The 24,302-nt window shown below is 34.6% G+C and overlaps 1 protein-coding gene across 1 annotated transcript; it reads left to right on the top strand.

The window, feature by feature from the left end:
* The first annotated feature begins 15,382 nt into the window (after positions 1-15,382).
* Positions 15,383-22,727, top strand: LOC123546100 (uncharacterized). The gene is made up of 2 exons (XM_045332289.2): positions 15,383-15,815; positions 19,308-22,727. Exons 1-2 carry the CDS (start codon positions 15,635-15,637, stop codon positions 19,862-19,864), a joined length of 738 nt encoding a protein of 245 aa, XP_045188224.2. The 5' UTR covers positions 15,383-15,634; the 3' UTR covers positions 19,865-22,727.
* Positions 22,728-24,302: the final 1,575 nt, after the last annotated feature.

Raw genomic sequence — 24,302 nt, 5'->3', positions numbered from 1 at the left:
AAAAAAAAAAAACCGCTGCAAAACTTCATGGGGTAAAAAAAAGTTTCTATAATTTTTTACGACTGTAGTTTAGTAAATTTTGACTACAGCAGCACAAATTTTCTTTTAGGACTTTGCAAGGGTCAAAGTGAAAAAAAAAGAAAACTGGGGTGCACAAATATTATGCACAGGAAAAATATTTCCCACATGATTCTTCTGACTTTAGGGATTTTTTTATAGAGGTAGCAACATAACACTTTTGTGTATTTTGTACAAAGCAAGAAAAATAACTTTAGTAAATCCCAGTGCACAACTTCAACTGCTGAACAATATTTCTTGATGTTTAAAAACCTTTGTTTAAATTTTAGCCGTATATAATAGTATATAGGCCACTAAAAAAAAAATGCACTTTATTTTTTCTTAAAAATAAAGAGCTGCCCCCGAGAAACAAAATAGTGCTTTGTAACAAACAGTAAGACCCGGGGCATCCCCGCAGTTGTCAGGACCAGTGTTTTTTTCAAAACCCATTACAATTAGAGGGGAATGTTGCAAACAGCATGGGTTCTAACGACCGCGAGATTGTTGGTTTTTATGGGGTGGCTTATTTTATTAAAAAGGTTGAGAGGATATAGGAGCAGCTTTTATCCCAAAAAAATAGCCTCTCCGTGTGCCCAGAGGCTTGGAGATCTTGTGGCCCGTGAATAATGAAAAATTTTTAAAAAAATTTTTAAAAGTCCTTGCTAATGAGCCCTTCCCCGTGTTAAGGCGGTATTAAAAACATGATGATTAAACTTGAGACAAGCATATGATACTGCAGGTCAAAAGGGGTAGTACTTGAGACGCGCTTATGCTTCGCAAAACCGCCCCTTGTTTTGGGTCCTCCCCTTGCAAAGGCCCCCCGAGTGGCCCCCTGCTGGGGTTTTTCCCTTTTCGGCTGCGGGAAAGCAAGCAGCACGGGGTTTCTTATGCCCGGCAAAACCCTCTTTAGTAAACAAGTACATGAAAAGAGTCCAACAAAGTATGCAGGGCGTGGATTTGATAATTTTTTACCTGTAGGCCCTGTAGGCAAAAATTTCTTTCACGAGGTACGGCCCCCCTACCCTTTTAAAATTTCCAGTTTCATTTTTGCCGTCTGTGAAAAACAGCGCTTGCAGCGAAAAATTCAGACTCAAAAGTACATGATTGGGGAAACTTCAAGAAAAAAAATTGTCACGTCATAGGAAATAAATTATAATTTTTAAAGGTTGAGTTGAAGAAAAAGTTTAAAAACAATGTAATACTGCGGTTTGGTACGGTGTTTTAAGACGAAAAGAAAATATAAAAAAAAGAGGTAAGTTACGGGTAAACAAAAAACTTTTTTTTTATTCCAACTAAAAAAAAACAAATTTTGAAATTTTTAAAAAATATCTTTTTGATTGAAGAAAATCTTGGAAAACGAAACATATTCCCCGCGAAGTGGGGCCCTTTTTGGGGGATTTGCAATTCACGAAATGCACGAGTTTATTTCCCCCATCAAGGTCAAACCATATTTTGTAAATTTTTTTGGGTTTTTTTTTACTGATTATTTTTGCAACAGAATGAAACAAGTTATGTGAGTCGGGTAAAAATTTCTTTGCAGCCTGTGCCCCTTTGCCTCGGCATCTTTATGAAATTTAGCCTTTTAGCAAGTCCAAGGGAACTCTGAAAAATCCGACACACTGAAGCCTTGCAGCCCTACCCAATCTCCCAAAGGGATAAAAGCAGTTGCAAAAAAAAGGGGCGCCAGAAACGCAGTACCGGGGGCAGCATGACTCCCCTTTCGGTCTGGAAGGAATCGTTACAATACCCAAAAGTAGAAAATACTGGCCCTGGAAAAAACGGGTACCTCTGCCCAAATTCCTTTTATCTTCTTTAAAAGAAATCTTTGTCTAAAAAGAGTCTGCGCGGAGGCGACGGACGGAAGCTCTAATCGCCCTTTTGTTTTTTTGGATAAGCTTTGAGAAGCCCCCCCCTTGATCAAGAAAACTGAGAAAAAAAATTTAGGCGTAAGTTGAGATTTTAGAGATTTTTTTTGTGGAAAACCAATTGGAAAAAAATCAAGCTGAGAATCAAAATTGAATTTTTTCGACTTTAGCTGGATTTTTACTGAGAACGTTAGTGAAAGCGGGGGGCCCGGTTACAAGTGTATTTCGCTTAGGCAGTTAACTGGACCAAGGTTTGAAGCTCAAAAAACTTTACCTTTTCCCAGGATGCCCCGGTAACAAAAAAATGTTTATCTACGAGTAAACCTACGGAATGGTACAGTAGTGTGCCTTGATTAAAACAATACAATCTTAACAAACGTATGAATCCGTCCTGCCATAAACAAAACCTTCAGAATGGTTTACAAATAATTGTTTAGTGGCAGATCGTATTACAAAAGATTGTCTAGTGGCATATTATTTAACAAATGATCGATTTACAAATGACTGCTTCTGACAGACTGATTTACTAAAACTCCGCTTAGCTCAGTAGGGAGGGCACAGATTTACTGATCGCGGAGTCGTCAGTTCGATCCATTGGCGGGACGTATGTTCTCCGTGACGATTCGATAAAAGATATTGTGCCTGAAATAATCCGTCCACCAGCTCTGATTCATGTTGGAAAGTTGGAAATCACTTGAGTAGTAAAAGCTTGTGCTGGTACAGAATCCAGAAACACTGGTTAGGTTAACTACCCGCCGTTTCATGACTGGACTGAAATGATACTGTCGAAAAACGTATTAAAACTCAAAACAAATAAACAATCTAACAAGGGAACGAATGATTGCTTTTGTCAGATTGTTTTACAAATGACAGCTACTGGAATGGCATAAATATTTATATAAATGATATAATGAAAACACGTCCTTTTTAAAGATAAAAAATAACATTACTTTTTATCATGCAGTATTAATAAATTGAACAGTAACATACTTAATACAGGCTTCAAAATATATACCGAGATCACCTGTAATAATAATTGTTTTCAAAAGTGTATAAAAATCAGTATCTAACGGGTCTCCTATTTAAATGGATGTGGCATTTATCAGTTCATCATTTGTCCTCCCACATTGTATGTACATACGCTTTGAAAAGTACACTGTGATAATCCTAATCCTAACCTTAAATCAGTATATTATACTCTTAATGCGTGCGTACATCCGTAAGATGGGGACTAAAGTTTGCTGTAAGGGGACTCGTATGCGGAAAGTATTGTAACTGTATCATTCTTGTGCTAAACTTGTCGTTTCAAAATCAAATGGAAGTAACTTCTCCGTATTGGCATCTCCTGAGAACCAATCAAAATGCTGTTCTTTCGTATAAGCCATGATTTACCCTGGCTGAGTTGAGTTTGGTATAAGATGAATCTGTTTTATATCATGTGTTAAATTTACCTAACATCGTGCTCAATATTTCATTGTTGAATAATAACGTTACCTTTCGTTTGCTGTCACCATATACTTATGCTGTATTTTGCCACATGGTTCAATGACCTTCTGGTCTATATAGAATAAAATCTTAAATATCGATAAAATTTGGTTGCACTGAAAGTGACAAGTAGAACATACTTTTACGGCGACGCCGTCTAAATTCGTTTTTGTTACCTATGCCACGTGACTTCAGTTTGCAAATCAAACTACTTGATAACGCATTATAGATAATTTATCAAAAGGGAAGATTTATGCAAAACACTCTGCCTGATTGGACGAGAGTGTCAATTTCTTTCACTCTGTTGAGTGTGCTACGTTGAGTGAAATGTAGACAAAGCGTTTATCCTAAACGACGCTGTTCACAGTTTTAAAGCTGACTTTGGCCCAGTAAATTTAGCAAGAATATTCATATGTCTCAAAATGATAAGTAAGTTTAATAAATATGATAAAAACCTGTTCAAATACCAACATATATCAAATTAAAAAAAGAGCTGAATACGGTCTGCGTATCACATGAATAAGGGTGTGATAAGAGTCTTTTATGTAGAGAAGTGCTTTTTAAAAGATTTTCCTTGTTACAATTGTCGTCTGTATATAAAAAGATTTCTTGCTTTTGTGACTTATTCAGATTGCATATTAAAATGAATACTTGTTTGCTTTGATATATTTGTTATAAATTATTTAACTGATTTATTATATATGAATATTTTTCTTTAGTATGGTATGTAAATATTGAACTTAGTTGAAAACTGTTTCATTATATATATGCTATATAGTGACTGATTCTCATTACACTGAAATGAAGGTACGCTGCATACAGTTTATCTAAGTGATATGACTACGATCAAACTTTGCTTATGAAACCGAAATATTGAAATAATTACAATTGTATGTTTTGCTTGACCTTCACTTTTTTATAGGTGTGACGTCATTGTCCAAAGATTCATGAATAGCGAATATGCATTTGTTAAAGCGGGATCAGTTGGCCTATTTTAGAAATAAATAAAAATAATAAATAAAAAAATGCTTTAATTGATTTTTTTCTCATGTATTCTAATCAAACTTGATTTGTAGCATCTTTATTAGGCCCGCAGCCAACTTTGTTCAGCTGGGACATTTGACCCCTTTTAGGGGCTGCTAGAGCTAAAACTAGAAATGCCTTTATACAGCGTCTCTTGAACAGCTTGGTGGATCTTTGTCATACTTGGTCTGGAGCATCATTATAAGGTCCTCTTCCAAATTTATTTATATAGGAACTTGGGCCCTATAGCTAAAAGTAGATATGCCTTTCTTCGCATTAACCACTAAAATATAATGGGTTTTTATCAAACGCGATGTGTAACAATATCGTAAGGTCTCCTGCTATTTTGTTACAAATGGGGATAGGGACCAATTTAGCTAAAAATATAAACACGTTTAGTGACCTCTTCTCATGAACCGCTTCATGAATCTTCATCAAACTACTGCTGTAATTATTCGTCTAAGGATAAACGAAACAAAATTGCAACCCTACGAAACCTTTGCGAAAAATTAAAAGAGAACCATTTAAATTGTTAAAGTGCGGTGTTTAGTTTTGCAATTGGAAAAATGTTACATGAAAGATGAATGTTAGATGAAAAATTCATAAACTTCTTTCCTTATTACAATTCGCCGACTATCATTTTTAAAGATATTTCTTGTTTGATATATGACTTTTGCAAGATGTATTAGTGTTCAGATGGGAGTAAACCGTTAAACATGTTTGAATTAATATAGAAAATCAGCAGTCCTCTTTTCATGTTACCAGTATCTAACACTTATGTTCACTCACTACATCATTCTGATGTGTTAACATAAGTATTCTCAAATACATACTCTGCTTCGCACTGGAGATGAAATTATTACGCATCCGAACTTCTGCCGATATTTAATTAACTGATAAAATAAAGGTACACATTTATTACTTCTTGTATTGATCTATACATGACCGATCTCTAGTTTAACGGCAGTTCATTTCTACACTTTTCAAACAATTTCTATTTTTCCAACTCTACCAGTTGGTTCCTTTGCTATCAAAATTACCAGGTTCATTGGAATGGTGACAATGAATTTACCACAAGGCATCGTGCTAGTATGCTAGTGTATTACACAGTTTCTTGACGAGCTTTTATCATTGTCATTGCCGAACGTTGTGAACGCCGTTCCATCATGATGGTCAAGAGAATCTCCAGCATTTCCACTGTAACCACTCATCTCCGATTTGTATTTGTTTTCTTCCGGATATATATTGTACTTACTATATTTGGCAAATACATGATTCCCATCAAGATGTTCTACATCTTTTCTCAGCTCATGAACTCCTGTTGCTGTAAGAATACTCAAATGTTCCTTTTCAGGCCGAAAGTCACCAGTGAGATCGCCAAATTAATCCATGTTCATACTCGGTCCAGTTGCAATAGAAATCCATCCACCTTTTTGCCTTCTCCGAGAAACTTGCTAACCACCACTATCTGTTGTTTCGTCACAATAAACCTCAAGCTTCTGTAGTTGTTTGCAGACACCGGATCGCAACATTTCAGCACTTTCAGACTCGGAGCAAGTATATTCGGAAGAGATAGTGAGTAGTGGTATAAACTTATTGACCTAAAAGTTTTGCAAGATATTTTTATACATATCCAAAAATATTGTGCGGAAGGTAGTTAACAGTTACAACACTTATGAAATAATGCATGAAATTTACTTTACCCTCCATGCGATGTTACCAGTATCTTACTTTCACTTTATCATTTCTCAGTGTCATATAAAATGTATACATTCTTTCCCAATTTGAATGGAAAAATACGTTGAAAACGTTTACTCAAACTGTAAGCGAATATCTTTAAATACAGGTGAAATGCAAAAGATTATTTTAACAACAGAATAATTTTACTTGTTTTTTCTGATATTTCGCGAAATCTCAATATAACTAACGAATATAAACAACAATGTTTTAGCAATGTTATGCTGAAAAAAGAATTCTTACAGAATTCTTAAATAGCATGTGCAAATTCTTGCTAAAATTATGTCAAGTCTATCAGATTATCAATTCATTTCTACCATACAGCATACAAACTCCGCTCATAAAACACAACTGGTGTGATGTTATACGAACGCTAAATCATTCTAAACATACGGTAGCAGATCGCCATGTTTCAAATAATATCTTGGCAAGGTTTTCTGAAAGATTTTATCTGATTAAATTGTCGAAGGTTTCCTATAATATCTTCCATTGTGTAACTAATATTGTCTATTTTCATTTGTGAGTAAAGACATATTTTCAAGAATTACCAGGCTGTTACATGCATTAACTTTGCAACAACGTTTTACTGTCAGTCACATATAATGCGGCGAATTCAATGTTTTGTTTTGTCTTTGAAAATGTCGGACACATGTATTGCTTAATTTGAATACAGTTTAGCGCTAGAAGTCTAGAAGCACTATATAAGAGTAAAGTTGCGAATCTAAATACACCTTAATTGTATAACGTTCTATACTGAACAAATCATGTGCAATTTTAAATATTTTATCTTATCACTCCTTTAATTTGTTATTGAGTATTATCTGGAAGTGACTTAAGAAGTTTCAGGGTGTATAAGCATGTGCATACCCTTAATTTGAAAATGAGCTTGTTTATATGTTTGTTTGTAAATGCACATGATATGAACTGCATCGTTACATCGGTCAATTTGGTGCCTAAACAGCCTTGCAAGCTGTTTGCTGCATCAATGATTCATATGAAAGTTGGTGTTGTATTGTTACATCAAACTGTTTTGCTAAGCATTAAGTGATGAGCATTGTAATAAATGAACATACAAATTACTGCTTGTATATCTTTTACAAGAAGAACAATGTACGCAGAAAAATACGCAGGATAATACACATAACGTGTATTTGCATTAACAAATCTCCTTCTCTACCCCTGCAACAGTATATGTATATTCTGTATTATAAAATGTGTTTTGAAAATAAATTAAAAACATACCGACATTTGGGTCGCCAATAATATTATTTAAATAAAGGCATTATGGCCCTTTAACAGCACTTACAAATATCTTTTAGTGCGATTGATATTTGTTCACATTTATTTAAAACACGACAGAAAACTTTGTATGGATTATGTCCTGGCGGTATATTCATTTGTTTTTCGAATGTCTAATGTATACTGTTTTTCTTTGCAAGGCATTTATTTTTCAAATTGTGTTTATGTCGTGTGTCACGTATTGAAATATTCATTTTAGTGTCGAGTATGCATACATAGTTACATAGCTCTAAATAACAATATACAATTACAGAATTTTCAAGGTGGTCTCTTAAACTGATATTGTGTTAAAATATCAGAAAAATCAGCATCATCAATAGAATTTGTTTATGTTCGAAGGGAAGTAACTCCAAAATCATTAATGCATCGTCCTGGTATGAACGGGTTCCCTTTTTTACTCTAATAGTACATTGCATTCAAGGTGTAAGATTGACGGAAATTGGAAACTGATTTTGGAAAACAACTGGAACGAAACATTGTATCAGTCTGGTCAAGTAAACCCGACAGGGTCATCATATAATAGAGCATTGTGAAACATTTATCAGAATGATAAATATAGCTCAAAATAAGTTGTAAATGGATAATATATTTTTATGCATGATAAAACAAAAATTTGCTAGGCCGTACATAAAGATGTTTCCAGCTACCATTTGTATACTTCATATTTGATATTACAGTTGACAAACGAGTCGTTATATAGTCCGCGCCATGAGAAAACCAACATAGTGTGTTTGCGACCAGCATGGATCCGGACGGATGCGCAGGCTGGTCTGAATCCATGCTGGTCGCAAAGCCACTATGTTGGTTTTCTCATGGCGCGGCTCATATGGAAATAAACTTGGCCTACTTTTTCCACACCATCAAGTCAATGCCTGATAGTGTTGATTGACGCAAAGCTGGAATATTTGTACAAAATGATATTATGGCACAACAACAGATTCCTGGCTTGGAACTACACTTATTTGATGTTTCAGTCAATATTATTTGGAAATACAGCCTTATAAATGCTTGCTTTTCTGTGGAAGTTTCTTTTTAATCAGAGGCGCCTATCAATGCGTTGTTCCATATATAAAAGATAACTTGATTAATCACTAATCTATTCCGTAATAAATACCGTAAGATTGATTTTTTTATTGTTACTTTATATGAATTCGTGAGATGTTTGTACATTTTTCTCAATATAAGGGAAAACACTTTCAGCTTCTTAGACGTGCTTGAAATACTAGAACGTACTTTTTTGTTACAAATACTTCACCTTACTTCTAAAAATGTTTTTGGATTGATTAAAAAGGCGGACAGTGAAAGGTGTTATCGTTGTATTTCTTTAACCATTTTTTTTAATGTACTGACAACCATTTCCACCGCAGAAGACTATTAACTTGTAAGTACAAATTAAAATATCTTTTTCCTGTGAATCTTTCTTCGCTATTCTACATGTTCATACTTAGATGTTTTTGTCGGTAAATTATAGAGTGATGATACAGTTGTCTTCATCATTAAGCATTATATGTATTTCTAATAAAATATCGTGTATCATTATAATAATAAACCCGGTCTTGAACCCGAGACAACGTTATAACTTCCATTGATCTGCCAATTACGCTACTGGGACGATAAACACTGTCTCCTCAAATTAAAAAAAAATGTTTCAAAGTTTGCTGTGACATTATGTTATAAGGACGGATTTCAGAAACAACAGTTTTCCTTTTGAAGTTCCCATGATTTTGATAGGATGAGAGTAAGTACACTGAACAAAGGAGCAAAGGTTAATCTAGAGTTGTACATCAAAATGTCTCCGAGATATCATATTGAATATTCCCACATAGATCGCATGTCTAACAAAAATAACTTTCCAATGACACTCTTTTAAATACAAACCACGTAAATATCATATTAAAAGTAGTTGAAATTAATTTGCAGCGAGTAAATATGCAATTATACAAACATATGTTCTTTAAAGGCCGAGAATGACCTACCGATTCCTTCCGTGTATTTCATGAAGAGAGTATGTATACATGTACATATTTAGTTTTAAGGCCTTTCTTTAATTTCTGTTTATACACAATGCTATCAGGTTATCAGGTATTGTCACACTATTTTCATAATATTCTGAGATTACAGACGTTATCGTTAGGACCGCCAGCAACAATTTTGATACAATTATTTCACGTTTTCCGTATGGATGTATAGCATAAGCACATAATTTTCGTTCTAAGTCTTTAAGGATGCACTTCAAGAAGATGTAAGTAAATATATCATGTACAAAAATCAAAGCCACCTTTTGGACATGAGCTTCACAATATTATCGCCTCTAATTGCTGTTTTGAAAAAAACTCATTATTTTAGTATGTTCCTGAGGTTTTAACATGTATTAGTAATTGGATAATTAACAGGGTTCATCAACAACATTATTTCCCTTTTTATGTAAATTGCCACTCAGCTTTGTTCGTCAGAGTGCAAAAGATATTTAAAGGCAACAGAAAAAAATATATATATATATATATTTCTGCAATATTGCAAAAGGTATTATATTGGTTCTGTTTAAATTGTTGCGTTGACACTTTTCAGGATAACACAATCCCCGCCTGGCAAACATTTAACTTGTTTGTTTACTATGTTTACTTCGAAGGTTAAAACAAACATAGAAACTGGTTTTAATAGGGTGTGAACCGAAATAATCATAGGATACATGTTTTTACAATTGTATTTGGATCTATAAAAGCAACAATGTCACTATCATTTAAAATAAATTAAAATATGAAATGCAGAAAAAATAAAATTTAGTTTTAAGTTTAAAGATCTTTTTCTTCTCGTGTCCACTCGGGTCTATACATTTTACATGACTATTAATTATATACTATGTTAATTTACAACTGCAGTAGTATCAAACTCTATATTATATTTTCTCTTCAAAGTTGTGATTTTTTTACACAGACTTATATTATATAAGCTCGCATAGCACTCGATCCCATCTGTTTGTTTTCCGAATTGTCTTTGTTTTCAAGTTATAAAATGACTGACACTTAAGAAACCTTTACTCTGCAGATTACTTTTTTTTTCAAAATTGTGAAGAACAACTTTAACTCAGTGTTAGTGTAAAACATAAAGAGCAGGTTTAATGCGTAAAAAGCAGTCATAAAATAAATTTTATCTTGCAGATAAACTATTTCATATTATTTATCTGATCGTAGAGATGACATTATGGTGGGATAGGTTTACAGTATGACATTTCATAAATGACTATAATACAATCCAATACACTATTTCACAAATTGACAAACTAAAACTGTAACAGATAACCGTCTTCATACAAGAAGAGAGCGGTGTCTCTTGTACCACTTGATATCAGTATTTTCAGCTCACATTCAGGCACAGACCGCCAGCTGATAAAGAAGTATCGATACTTTTAAAAGTTCAGCAAACTTAAGAAAGCATAAATCAATATTATGTCCAATAAAGCGATATATACAAATGTTATTTTATTCGATAAAAATCTTCTAATGTATTTTATGTATAGTATTTACAAAGTTTATGAGTCTAAACTTTTTTAAAAGTCTATGAAATATCTAAACATAATCGAAACAGACAATAATCTTATACCTACAATAAGATACATAGGTCATTAGTATCTGTACAACATGTGCTACATTGCTTAACCTGTCTCTTCATTCATTCCAACTTCTGTCATAGCAGATTAGAAATAGTTCTTATAATTTTATTTTTACTACTACATAATTTACACTAACAGTATTTTATGACGCGTGAAAAGAGTATATAAAGAGTGCATCAACCTAGCTATCCATATAAAATCACATTGCAAGTAGATTATCTTACAGCAAGAACTGTTTTACAAAACTTCAGTAATAAATTTCTTAGCTGCTTTGATTTTGTAAATACCCTTATCTAACAACAATATCTTGCAAAAGATGATACAAATGCATCAAATAGTTTTAAAATTATCTTTGGTTTTGATCTTTCTTTTTAAATTGGAACAAGTGTAGTCAATGCCCTTAAGTCTTTCCTGTGGAAAATATTTGTATATGTAAGACATTTCTTGAGTAATTTAATGTTAGACTAAATTAGTTAAAACCATTAATAATCTTTATATTTTTATTACTATATAACCTATGTTTATTTATTCTTAAACCACACCTTTTATGAAAAACAACAATTTTAGTCTTAGTTACATTGACATCAAAACCCCACTTGTTACAATATTCATATATTATTAAGTCTACTTAAAGAAAATATAAGACAAATCCCTTTACACAAAATATTGCTAAAGCGTAATGTGTGAAATTTTCAATTCGTTTGTAAATAATAAATGCGATTCCCATGACTTTTAGCCCGTTTAAAGATGTCACCTTTATAAGTGTCAAGGTATAAGTTTACCATTCTAATTTATTACCTACCTGAATTATTTGAAGATCGTTCTACCAGTCTCCATCATATCCGTGTTGAAAAATCATATCACATACATGGACATACAGGGGATATTATGTAAGTAAATGTATACTTAATATTTGTATTTATCTTAATATTTTGTAATACAAATTGATACTGTTTTTGATCGGCATTTATATTTGTGCAAACAGTTTTCCTGTTACTTAGTCATGCAACCTGCATGCAAATATTACTTGTATAAAGTATACGCTTTTCAATTCAATCACATAATATTTCTAAATTATCAGCGTATTTCTTAACTATTTCACAAAGTGTCTAACCTAACTATAACATGAAATTGTTTAAGGATGAATTTCAAGTCATTTATTAATTTCAAAGGTTTAAAACTAATGTTTCTCTGTTATACATACATTAGTGTTATAGTTGTTCTGTCCAGATTTAAATAAGAAAAAATGTTGTTTGAATGCCTTTCGCAGTAACAGAGATAGTATTTTTTCATGATTTCTTATAAGAAACTCTTGATAAGCAGTATAATAGCGTTGACATCTTAGTGACATCAAACTGTTACGTGTTAAAAATGTTGTGTTATCGTATTATAGAGATTCAAGCTGTTAGTGGCTTTAAGACATAAGAACGAATTCAGTAAACATGAAAAATGCGTCATAGACTTTTTGTTTTCAGTTGATGAATACAACAGAAAAAAATATGATGAGCGTGTTTTTCCCATAAACAATTAAACTTGCATTGCTCCTGCAAATATTGATGGCTTACTAATGTCTTTCTACATATAAACATATCCAAATATTTTGTTCAGTGTGTTGCACTGATTGCTTCCGTTTTCGTAATAATTCTGACAGTAGCTGCGCAAATAACCAATCTGCGAGGTATGTAAATCTCTCAGCGCAAATAACTAGTTTGCGATTAGCGTCGGGCAAGTTTATATTTGTTAAACGGGCAGGGTAGCTGCCTAGCGCGTTTAGAACATCAGTCTGCGCTGAAGGCATACCGGCAAAATTTCATACGAAGGCCTTTTATACATAATTGTTTAATGATAAAAATGGTAAAACAATGCTCGAAGTGTGAATTGTCCGAGCCGTTCTGTTTTACGTGTACATTAGATCAAATGATAAAAAAGGTGATCCACAAATTTCATAAGAGGGTCTTTTATACACATTTTGCAAGTGATAAGAATGGAAAAGAATATATGTTTGAAGGTATGAATTGTTCGCGCCTTTCTGTCTTACGTGTACATTACATCAAACAATAGAAAAGATGATCGACATATTTATGCAATTATTTAAAGAAGATATTTACGTCCTTGGTAATTTACATACTGTTTCTTTAAAAGTTGTTTTAGAGTTACTTATCGTCATCCCAGGTGTATTTTATAAACAACTTTGGTTTTATAGATAACCTTTTAAAAACTGAAAAAAGTATCTTTCGCCGACACACACATAAAATATCAATCCTGACATGTATGTATTTTGAGTATTCTAAATATTTTTCATAAAATCTTGTTACTTTTCCCAATGACGTTATTTACGTGCTTAATATTACTTTTGTAAGACATTATAGTTCGATGTTAAATCATGCTAACTTGTAATCTAAATAGCACACTGGTCTTTCATTTTAGACTATGAGTTTTCACGCCGTGATCAAATGATGTATGTTTTGTCTCATTCATTGTACATCTTAGTCCTTGAAAGTATCGTACAGAGCCCACATTTATGAAACATCTGAGACTGAAACACAGTCATTTCGGATGAACAACTACAAATGTACGTAAGTCTGAATTTAAGAACAACCTTGTGTATACAATGCATTTCGTTCTATATACCAACACTTAGAGGCATATGGCATATGGGTCATGATCATACAGTAAGTAGGCTACTAAATACAATAATAAAAATTCTGCTGACATTTTTGTCCATTTTTTTTCTCCAACATTTATGAAACCCCATCGGACTTTCTATACAGCAAAGTCACCAGCACTTTATACCATCACCTATTCTATCAGTTCTACATTACTTTGTCTGGCGCGGAGTTTCAATTTGCTGCATCTTTCGTACGTTTGTATATCTCACACTGTTCTGCGACTAGATAGTACGTTAACTTCAAGTCGTGTTCAACAAACACTAATTGATGTTTATTCAAAGGCACAATCTCATGCCGGAAGCATATTTTCTTTCTCATATAATTAAGATAAACTAAATGCCAATTTGTATTTTAAGTGGTTCATGTTTATAGTCTTTCTAAGGTGTGAATAATTGACTAATCTGAGACAAGTACTTGTTATTTTCCTCTGTCAGTTTCTGAAAGAAATATGTTAAGAAATATTTTGCCTAAATAAAGGTATTTTGTGTTGATGATCTAAATATGAAGTGTGGCAAAATATTGGTATCTGGCAGAAATGGCGACGTTTTGACAACTAGGCTAATAGTCTCAATTTCTGAGAAACGATTCGTGAGTATACATACTTATTCCAAATGAAATGTACTTGCAAAGCGAAGGTATAGGTAATGTGGTTCTTGACCGGGTCCAGGCACTTGCTATTTCTGAGATCCTCTTTGACCTAACTATGACGCCAGTACCATTTTTTTTTTCCTTCGTTTATAGCAGTTGGTGTTTTTTGCTGCCCAAAAAGGCCGCGTGTTTGCTTTTATTCCAAATTAAACTCCTTCTTTCGTTTCAATCTCCAAAACATGTATATAGTCCTATTTTGTGATTAATGCATTCTTGTAGTGAAAATCTGTGATTTAAGCACACGTTTCACACAAAAATGGCAAAAACGAATAGGAAAATAGCGTCTATTTACTGTGAACTTCATTTGAACACACAACAGAATATTTTCTTATCGTATTAACTGAATTTGCAGGGAATTTATGTGCATACAATCACTGTTACATGTGTAAAGTATTTAATCTGCAGAAATGTAGTAAGCTGCTAGATAAGATGTTCAATTTCATATTATCAAGTTTCTGTTTGCCGGATTCATATGTATTTTACGTTATCTCAATAGACGGCATTTATCCTCCCTGTGTACAAAATGAGCAGAACTTTCGTAAAGATAACTTAAAGTTATTAATCATGAATATTTTTCATTTAAAGGTACATAATTCATTTTGTACTTCCATCTGAAAAGCGTTGCCAAAACAATCAAGTATGTCTTTTTATAGAATTGTTTTCATACATAGCTTCTGAGGTGAAATTTTATCTGTCTACATCAATAATTTCACCAAATATTTATAGTTTATCCGAGACTCTTGATATTTATTTTCATTGCGTATTAATTGAAATGCTATTATATATATATATTATATATATATATATATATAATATATATATATATATATATAATATATATATATATATATATATATATATATATATATATATATATATATATTATAATAAATTGATAGTCTACATCATTTCAATAATGCAAAACATTATGCATGTGTTAACTATCGGTTTAGATTTATCTTGCAATTAATTATCGTTATGGCGTATATGCCAATAACGAATATTATTTTGCGAACAAGGGTTGTTATCCAGATGGGCTTAGCTGTTTCGTGGAAGGCGTGTAGAGTTATTATCTCCCCTTGACCATAACCGTAAGATCATTTTACGGAAATTGCCGAGTCTAGCGAATATGACGTTTGCATTGTGACGTCATCGCCCTTTCCGATAGATTCCTTGAACAGACATCCAACCAAAAAATTTTCATAAATTAAATCCGAAGTAATCCTTGATTCATCTTAATAATGAGAGGTAAAGGAACCAGGAAAAGGACAAGGAACACTGCTCCAACTAGTAAAGCTGGTTTGAAATCCACGGGAGCCAAGAATTCGAAGAAACAGCGGACATCTCAGACCCAGACGGAGGCGGAACGGGCCCAGGTGGAACATGTGGATTTGTCGTCGGGCGACATAGGAGAAAATGCAGGTGATAATCGTAGATCTATCATTGATTTTGAGGAGATTTTAGGTTCTGTTAATGATAATAATCAGTCACAAATTGATAAGGAACTTATAAATTCTAATAATACAGGGTGTGGTGGTCTCAACAAAAATGGCTCTAATTTTACATTTGGTGAAGGCCAGGCTAATTCAATTTTATGGTGCGCTGGGGATGACATTTCGGTCCATGTTCCTAAAGCGTTAAAGGCACAAATATGTCGGGGCGAATATGTCAATGTGGCATTATTACTTAAAGGTGCGATGGAGCTGCAGGATATTTGCGCTGGCAGCACGTTGTCCCTTACAGCAGGTGGTAAAATAGAATCAAAGCCACGAGAATGTAGGGACAAGGTGCAGTCAATTGAGAAATGGACAGACGCGTTTCTGATTTTTATGGCAATTTATGTTAAACAGCATCCATTGAAAACCGGCGAAATGCTGCAGTATATAACACTTATAAGGGAGGCAGCGTATAGACAAGGAGGGTATTCGTGGCGTTTATATGATGAGCAATTTCGTATAAGACAGGCCGCATGTCCTTCTTCATGGGGGTCAATAAACCAAGATTTATGGTTGAGATGCATGTCTTTAAAAGACCAATCCGGTCCCCAACTTCAGATGATGCAACATAAATCAAACGTATGCAATGATTATAATCAAGGTTACTGCTACTGGTCAAACTGCAAGTATCAACACAAATGCTCAAAATGCGGTTTGCCTCATCCCCGTGTGAAGTGTCAATTAGCTGACAGGTTACAAGATAATAATTATAATGTGCAACGTGTTGATTATCCTCAGCCAAAGACCATGTATAACTTCGATAGGCACAATAGCGCTAACAGTCGTTTTCGGAATGCAAGGGGTAGAATGCCCTTCAGGGGACAAAGGGTCGCAAGAAGGGGATACCGGTACTAAACCGAGCAGAAAATTGTTTAATCAAGACCTTTTTAAAATTGCTGATTCGCCAATTGATGTAAATATTATTGAAAGAGAATTGCTTTATTAATATGAACATCCAGATAAACATGCCTTATTACAGGGGTGTACGGAAGGTTTCCCTTTGCATTATTCGGGGCCTCATTGTTATTCTGAAGCAAAAAATTTAAAATCGGCCTTACAGCATCCTAAGGTAGTACAGCAGAAAATTGACAAGGAATTGGCTCTCAAAAGGGTAGCAGGGCCGTTTCCCACGATTCCGATTACAACATTACGTGTGTCCCCGATAGGTATCGTGCCCAAAAAAGATCCTGGTGAATTTCGTTTAATTCACCACTTATCACACCCTTGCGGTCAGTCGTTAAATGATTTCATTGATCAGGAATTATGCACGGTGCGTTATACGCAATTTGACGAAGCAGTTCATATGTTGCAAGATCTTGGCAGAGGTTGTAAAATTTGGAAAATTGATATTAAAAGCGCATTTCGGTTACTCCCCGTGCATCCAAATGATTTTGATCAGCTTGGCTTCAAATTCAATGGCAATTATTATGTGGACAAATGTATGCCTTTCGGCTGTTCTATAAGTTGCAGTACTTTTGAAAAATTCGCCTGTTTTCTGGAATTTTGTATAAAGCGCAGAATGTCGTCTGGACAAATATTGCATTATCTAGACGATTATCTGGGTGGTGATAGGTCATACAGTTCATCTCTAATGCTTATGAAAAAATTCATTAGTTTCCTTGCGGAAATGAGGGTGCCTATTGCCGATGAAAAAACGGTAGGACCCGTTACAGTGCTTTGCTTCTTGGGTCTCGAACTTGACTCGGATGAAATGGTAGTGCGTATGCCCAGGAATAAAATCGAGGAGATAGTTCAAAAAATCAGATTGACGCTGTCTAAAGAAAAGGTCACTTTAAGATCCATGCAAAGTTTAATCGGAGTGTTGAGTTTCGCGTCTAGAGTTATTTACCCGGGCAGGCCATTTTGTCGGCGTTTAATAAACGCTACATGTGGACTTACAAAACCATTTCACCATCTTAGGATAAGCAATGCCATTAAGGCTGACTTAAACATGTGGTTACAATTTTTTCAGAAATACAATGGAATATCCGTATTTCATGATCGCTTTTGGGTTTCAAACGAGGATGTTCAATTGTATTCAGATGCTGCTGCCAGCGTAGGTTTTGGTTGTTATTTTAAAGGTCAGTGGTGTTATGCAGAATGGCCATCTGCATGGCATACTTCCGGTATTACCAAGGACATCACTGTATTAGAACTTTTTCCTATAATTGCTGCACTGTACATTTGGGGAACAGAATTACGCAACAAAAAAATCATGTTTCACTGTGATAATCAGGCTGTTGTCCACATCCTTAATACACTTTCTTCAAAATCGGAACATGTAATGATTTTAGTCCGTGAGGCAACAATGCGTTGTCTGAATTTTAATATTGCTGTTAAGGCGACTCATGTTGAAGGTCATCGGAATTTAATTTGTGACGCTTTGTCTCGTCTGCAGATCGACAAATTTCGAAGGCTCGCACCGGAAGCGAAGGCGGGGCCAGAGCTGATACCTTCCCAACTATGGAGTATCTTCGAACCAGGGTTTCAAACCTTTTAGAACACAGTCTAGCACAGAATACACTGATCACATACAAAAAAGCAATCACAGCCTTTAGAACATTTCGGTCAATGTATGGTTTTTCCAATAATTGGCCGGCAACACACCAAGAGATAGTACTTTTTATTACATATTTTGCTGACAGGGGTTATTCATCATCTACAATAAGTACATATATAGCCGGCATCGGCTATTTTCATAAGATAAATAACTGGTATGACCCTAAAGAATTATTCATAGTTAAAAAATTACTTGAGGGTTGTCGTAGGCTTAAAAATAACACCGACATTAGAGCACCTATCACGTTACCTAGGCTTAAAAGCGTGTGCTCAGTTTTACCGGTAGTATGTTTTGATGAATTTGAGGCTACACTTTTCAGGGCAGCCTTTATTTTAGCTTATTTTGGGCTTTTCCGAGTAAGTGAGTTAGTTTTAACAACTGTGACACAGCCAATGCGGCCATTACAAGATGCAGATGTGTCGTTCTTAAATAATAATTCAATAGTACGGATAACTATAAGGTACTCAAAAACTAGTCAAACTGGCCAACCGATTGTGTTACGATTGCCATGCGAGACTGATTCGGACTTGTGTCCAGTGTGTGCTCTCAAAAATTATCTTATAGTTCGTCCTAAGATTCGAAGTTTTCTATTCATTCATAAGAATGGTAAGCCCGTTACTCGAGCACAATTTTCATATGTATTGTCCAAGGCAGTCCGCATGTGCGGTTTTGAAAATTGTCACTTCCGGTCGCATAGTTTCCGCATAGGAAGAGCGACACAACTCGCTTTAGACGGAATATCAATGGATATATATAAAACGTTTAGGTAGATGGAGATCAAATGCGTGCCGTTTGTATGTTCGGAATTAAAAACTTCAAATAACATATAATAATGGTTTTACATTGTATTCTCGGCAGATGTATGGATGATTGGAGATTCCATCATACACTGGGCAGGTGAAAGGGCCAAGCAAAGGGGTCGGGAGAACTTGAGGCTTCCTGGTGACAGGACGGTTAGGTGGCTCACTATTCGGGGAATGAAGTGGCAGGATTTCCACCATGTAATACAGAGAGAAAGACTTTTCTGTACTCCACCGAAAGCAATTGTACTCCATTTAGGTGGGAACGATTTACGCACTTGGAGTTTATATAAACTTAGACGAGTTATTAACAAGGAAATAAAGTACTTGTATGAGTGTTTCCCTGATACAATAGTTATCTGGTATGACATATTACAGCGTCGTAACTGGGGTGGCTGTTATAAAGAGAATGTTGCCATGGAAAAGAAACGTCGGCGGGTTAATTATTTTGGCCGTAAAGCCGTAACGGCAAGATCCCAGGGTAGAACATTAGAGACACAAATTGATTTTGCAACCGCGGGGTTTTATCGGGGAGATGGGATACATTTATCAGAAGTCGGGTTGGAAATGTTTTTAGATTCTCTAAGGGACGGCTTAATTAATTATATGGGCTAGAATTTGGCGGATAAATTTCATGTATGTAAATTTATTGTGGCGGAAATTCTAGCGGTCTGGGAGTTCGGTCCTTCCACTTACTGCACCTCTCACTACGAAAGTCCTAAGTTACTGGATACCTAGGGTGAGAGATCGTTAAGTTATATACACAGAATCTGCCTTATTCTCTTAATATCGAATGCATACGTGCATACATTGGTTGCAATTAGATTACCAAATAGTGTGTAACATTATCATTTACAAAAAGTAAATTATAACTGGTGCTTTTCAAAATTCAAATTCATTAAAACGCAATTTAGGGGCTAGGGATTTCGCTCGCATAGTCATAGTACTTGGCGTATCCTGTGTACCCCCTAAATTTTTGGCTACATGATTGCTATTTTGGTGTTATGTTTGCTTCAAGTAGTTGTTGAAATGCACGTGTCTGAAATGCACGTGTCTGTATGCAGTAGTGGTCGAAATGCACGTGTCCGTATTCAGTAGGGGTCGAAATTCACGTGTCTGTATGCAGTAGTGGTCGAAATGCACGTGTCAGTATTCAGTAGGGGTCGAAATGCACGTGTCACTGTATGCAGTAGTGGTTGAAATGCACGTGTCCGTATGCAGGTTTTTCTGAAACCGTTGAAATGGTGTTGCTATGCGTTTAGTGCTTTGGAGTGTCGTACAGTTGCTAACAAAATATAGTGCTGACTGTTTTCGTAATGATAACGTTAATATATTATTAATATATTATAGCACCAGTATTAGGCAGGTACTTCTATTTAAGACAGGCGGGCCCGAACTTCCAGACTGGTAGGATTTTCAAATCGGTTCAACTGTAGCCACCGTTGGGAACTCAGTGAACCATATAGCGGCCATATATCTCCACAATATTACGATAATTATCATTTAATATTAAATATATTGCAAGTGATTCGTGGTAATAAATGTATGAACTGTTTTCATTGTTGCTTAATTTAGTGAGTCAAGAAATAATTATCGTTATGGCGTATATGCCAATAACGAATATTATTTTGCGAACAAGGGTTGTTATCCAGATGGGCTTAGCTGTTTCGTGGAAGGCGTGTAGAGTTATTATCTCCCCTTGACCATAACCGTAAGATCATTTTACGGAAATTGCCGAGTCTAGCGAATATGACGTTTGCATTGTGACGTCATCGCCCTTTCCGATAGATTCCTTGAACAGACATCCAACCAAAAAATTTTCATCCCACCCACCACACCCAGTATATATAATAGACCAATAATGGTCGTCGGTTAGGATATAATTAATTTGTTATAAATTTGAATTAAAAAATAGGCAATAGAGCTAATTTCCCATTTATGTATGCAATACTTTCTTGATTCAATTTAAACAAAAAAGGCCATTCTGATACATAATGTTTTATATATGTTATGCAGAAAGTACCGTATTATCCAGTTTATTGATGATTTTACCGTTTTCTGGCGTAGTTATTCACACATTTCAGAGTTTGGTGAAGCTTGTGTGATGGCAGTTTCCCGTGCTCAGAAGTAGATCTATTGGCAACAGACTTCACGGCGATACGAAAAACCCTCGTTCTGTCAAAAGAGCCGGAAAATGAAATCGTGTTCAACTTGACTTTCTAAAGAGGTGTTGAATTACGGGAAAAGCCATGACAAACATTGTGCCAGTTTTATGTTTTTTAATTACTGTTTTATATTAAAATATATAGACAACTCCCGAAAATGAAATTGTGTTCAACTTGACTTTCTAAAGATGTGCTGAATTACGGGAAGTGCCATGACAAACATTGTGCCTGTTTTATATTTTAAATTAATGTGTTTTATATCAAATTATATAGACAATTAGTATCGGAATACATAATGCAATGGATTCTATATAGACAATGACATTTCAAATTGGATTTGCATCTACATTGAATAAAAGGACTTGAACTTTATGTCGCTATAAATGTGTCCGGAAATTCTAGCGGTCTGGGAGTTCGGTCCTTCCACTTACTGCACCTCTCACTACGAAAGTCCTAAGTTACTGGATACCTAGGGTGAGAGATCGTTAAGTTATATACACAGAATCTGCCTTATTCTCTTAATATCGAATGCATACGTGCATACATTGGTTGCAATTAGATTACCAAATAGTGTGTAACATTATCATTTACAAAAAGTAAATTATAACTGGTGCTTTTCAAAATTCAAATTCATTAAAACGCAATTTAGGGGCTAGGGATTTCGCTCGCATAGTCATAGTACTTGGCGTATCCTGTGTACCCCCTAAATTTTTGGCTACATGATTGCTATTTTGGTGTTATGTTTGCTTCAAGTAGTTGTTGAAATGCACGTGTCTGAAATGCACGTGTCTGTATGCAGTAGTGGTCGAAATGCACGTGTCCGTATTCAGTAGGGGTCGAAATTCACGTGTCTGTATGCAGTAGTGGTCGAAATGCACGTGTCCGTATTCAGTAGGGGTCGAAATGCACGTGTCACTGTATGCAGTAGTGGTTGAAATGCACGTGTCCGTATGCAGGTTTTTCTGAAACCGTTGAAATGGTGTTGCTATGCGTTTAGTGCTTTGGAGTGTCGTACAGTTGCTAACAAAATATAGTGCTGACTGTTTTCGTAATGATAACGTTAATATATTATTAATATATTATAGCACCAGTATTAGGCAGGTACTTCTATTTAAGACAGGCGGGCCCGAACTTCCAGACTGGTAGGATTTTCAAATCGGTTCAACTGTAGCCACCGTTGGGAACTCAGTGAACCATATAGCGGCCATATATCTCCACAATATTACGATAATTATCATTTAATATTAAATATATTGCAAGTGATTCGTGGTAATAAATGTATGAACTGTTTTCATTGTTGCTTAATTTAGTGAGTCAAGAAATAATACTATCGGCGTCAAAGTGCTACTATAGTTTTTATGCACTCTTACAAGCGTAGATTGTGTAATGAAAGTTCAGTCGTATAGATCAATAATTCATCTAAGTATTTATGTTTTCTCGAAGGTCTTCTCGAAGGTCTTCAATTTTATTACGTGGTAATTTGTCTGAAACGGAGCACGTCTGATTCAATGAGTCGATGAAGCGTTCATCGTATATTGGATGTAATTCACTAGTTATTGTCGTGATGTTGTGAACGTCTGCACGTCTTTTAAACAAAGCGCATATCGTGGACATAATGCGCTTTTCAAAGGGTTTATTTGTTAGTATACATACATTCAATTTTGGAGCAGTTGAGTTGGCAGTATTAGGTAACATTGAATATTTAAGCAATATTTTTTGTTAAATTTGATACAAATATTAATAAGCTAAAATGTTGACGTATTTCTGTGGCTCTGATATATTGTTTGTTTTATCGTCATAATTAATATCTATATATTTTTGTATCAGAGAATGTGGCACTTCGACAGAAAGCCTATCAGACAGACATTTATTACGGTTTAGATGCAAGCAGTGCTGTGGATGGTGGATTATCATATGCTGATGAATCATGTGCTTGCACGTATAATACTGCGAATGCCTTCTGGGAGATTGATTTGGGCATAAAATATTTCATTGACCTCGTGACCATCTACAAAAGTGACGATTATATCAGTAATGTCTTGTTGTTACAAATATCATTAGACCTAGGTATCTCATTATGTTACCTACAGTCACGAAAGTCTTATAAATTTTGCACACTGTCACTCTTTTTATAGTAATAATATAGTAAAGTTCATGCATTTTTGTCTCAATATTCATTTTGTCGAACTAATACGAAATCCATGCATATTCGACTCAAGCCAGTATTATTACAGCTATTTGGTTATAAAATTAACAGGCATATAGAAAGCATCCATATATGTAGATATATATTTGCTCTTTATTAAATTTATTAAAGTTTAATATTTGAATCTATGAACTAGCCTTTACACAAAATTAACTATTGTATAAAAGTGTTTTATAACTTTTGCAAATTTTCACTTGATTTATAATAATAAAATACAATAAACAATGGCAGTTCTCAGTAGAATTACGAAAGTTTTGAGAAAGCTATTGAAAACTATACCTCCCCTGATAAACAGTATTTTAATAACAAATCTATTAAAACAATCTTAATGTAATGAATACACCTTAACGTATAACTTCCCAAAATGATTTTCTAACCCCTGCCCTGCTTAATTTATAAAATGAACTTGTCCATCATTCAATTTGGACCTTACCATTAACTGTTAAAAGGAGTGGTCACCAAATAAATACTGACTGATCAGACTGCACAGATGTTAAAAGGTTAAGACATTTAAGTATATTATACTTTTTCATAGATTTTATTAATTGTCGTGTCAAACTTTCGAATATAATATTACGATCGAACATGTTATTTCCTTCTTATTGGTACATGCTGATGTTAATATACTGCTCTCCGAATTCTAGGCGTTAGATTGAAAGATGTCGAGCTATATATTGGCCTA

This window comes from Mercenaria mercenaria, chromosome 14 (genome assembly GCF_021730395.1).
Source record: "Mercenaria mercenaria strain notata chromosome 14, MADL_Memer_1, whole genome shotgun sequence".
Lineage (NCBI taxonomy): Eukaryota > Metazoa > Mollusca > Bivalvia > Venerida > Veneridae > Mercenaria > Mercenaria mercenaria.
The sequence above is the reverse complement of the archived record's forward strand: the minus strand, read 5'-3'. Positions and strand labels throughout refer to the sequence as shown.

Coding starts and splice junctions, on each gene's coding strand:
- LOC123546100 (XM_045332289.2), top strand. CDS start 15,635: ATGAGAGGTAAAGGAACCAGGAAAAGGACAAGGAACACTGCTCCAACT. Junction 15,816..19,307: donor CGACATAGGAGAAAATGCAG/GTGATAATCGTA, acceptor TATTCTCGGCAG/ATGTATGGATGATTGGAGAT.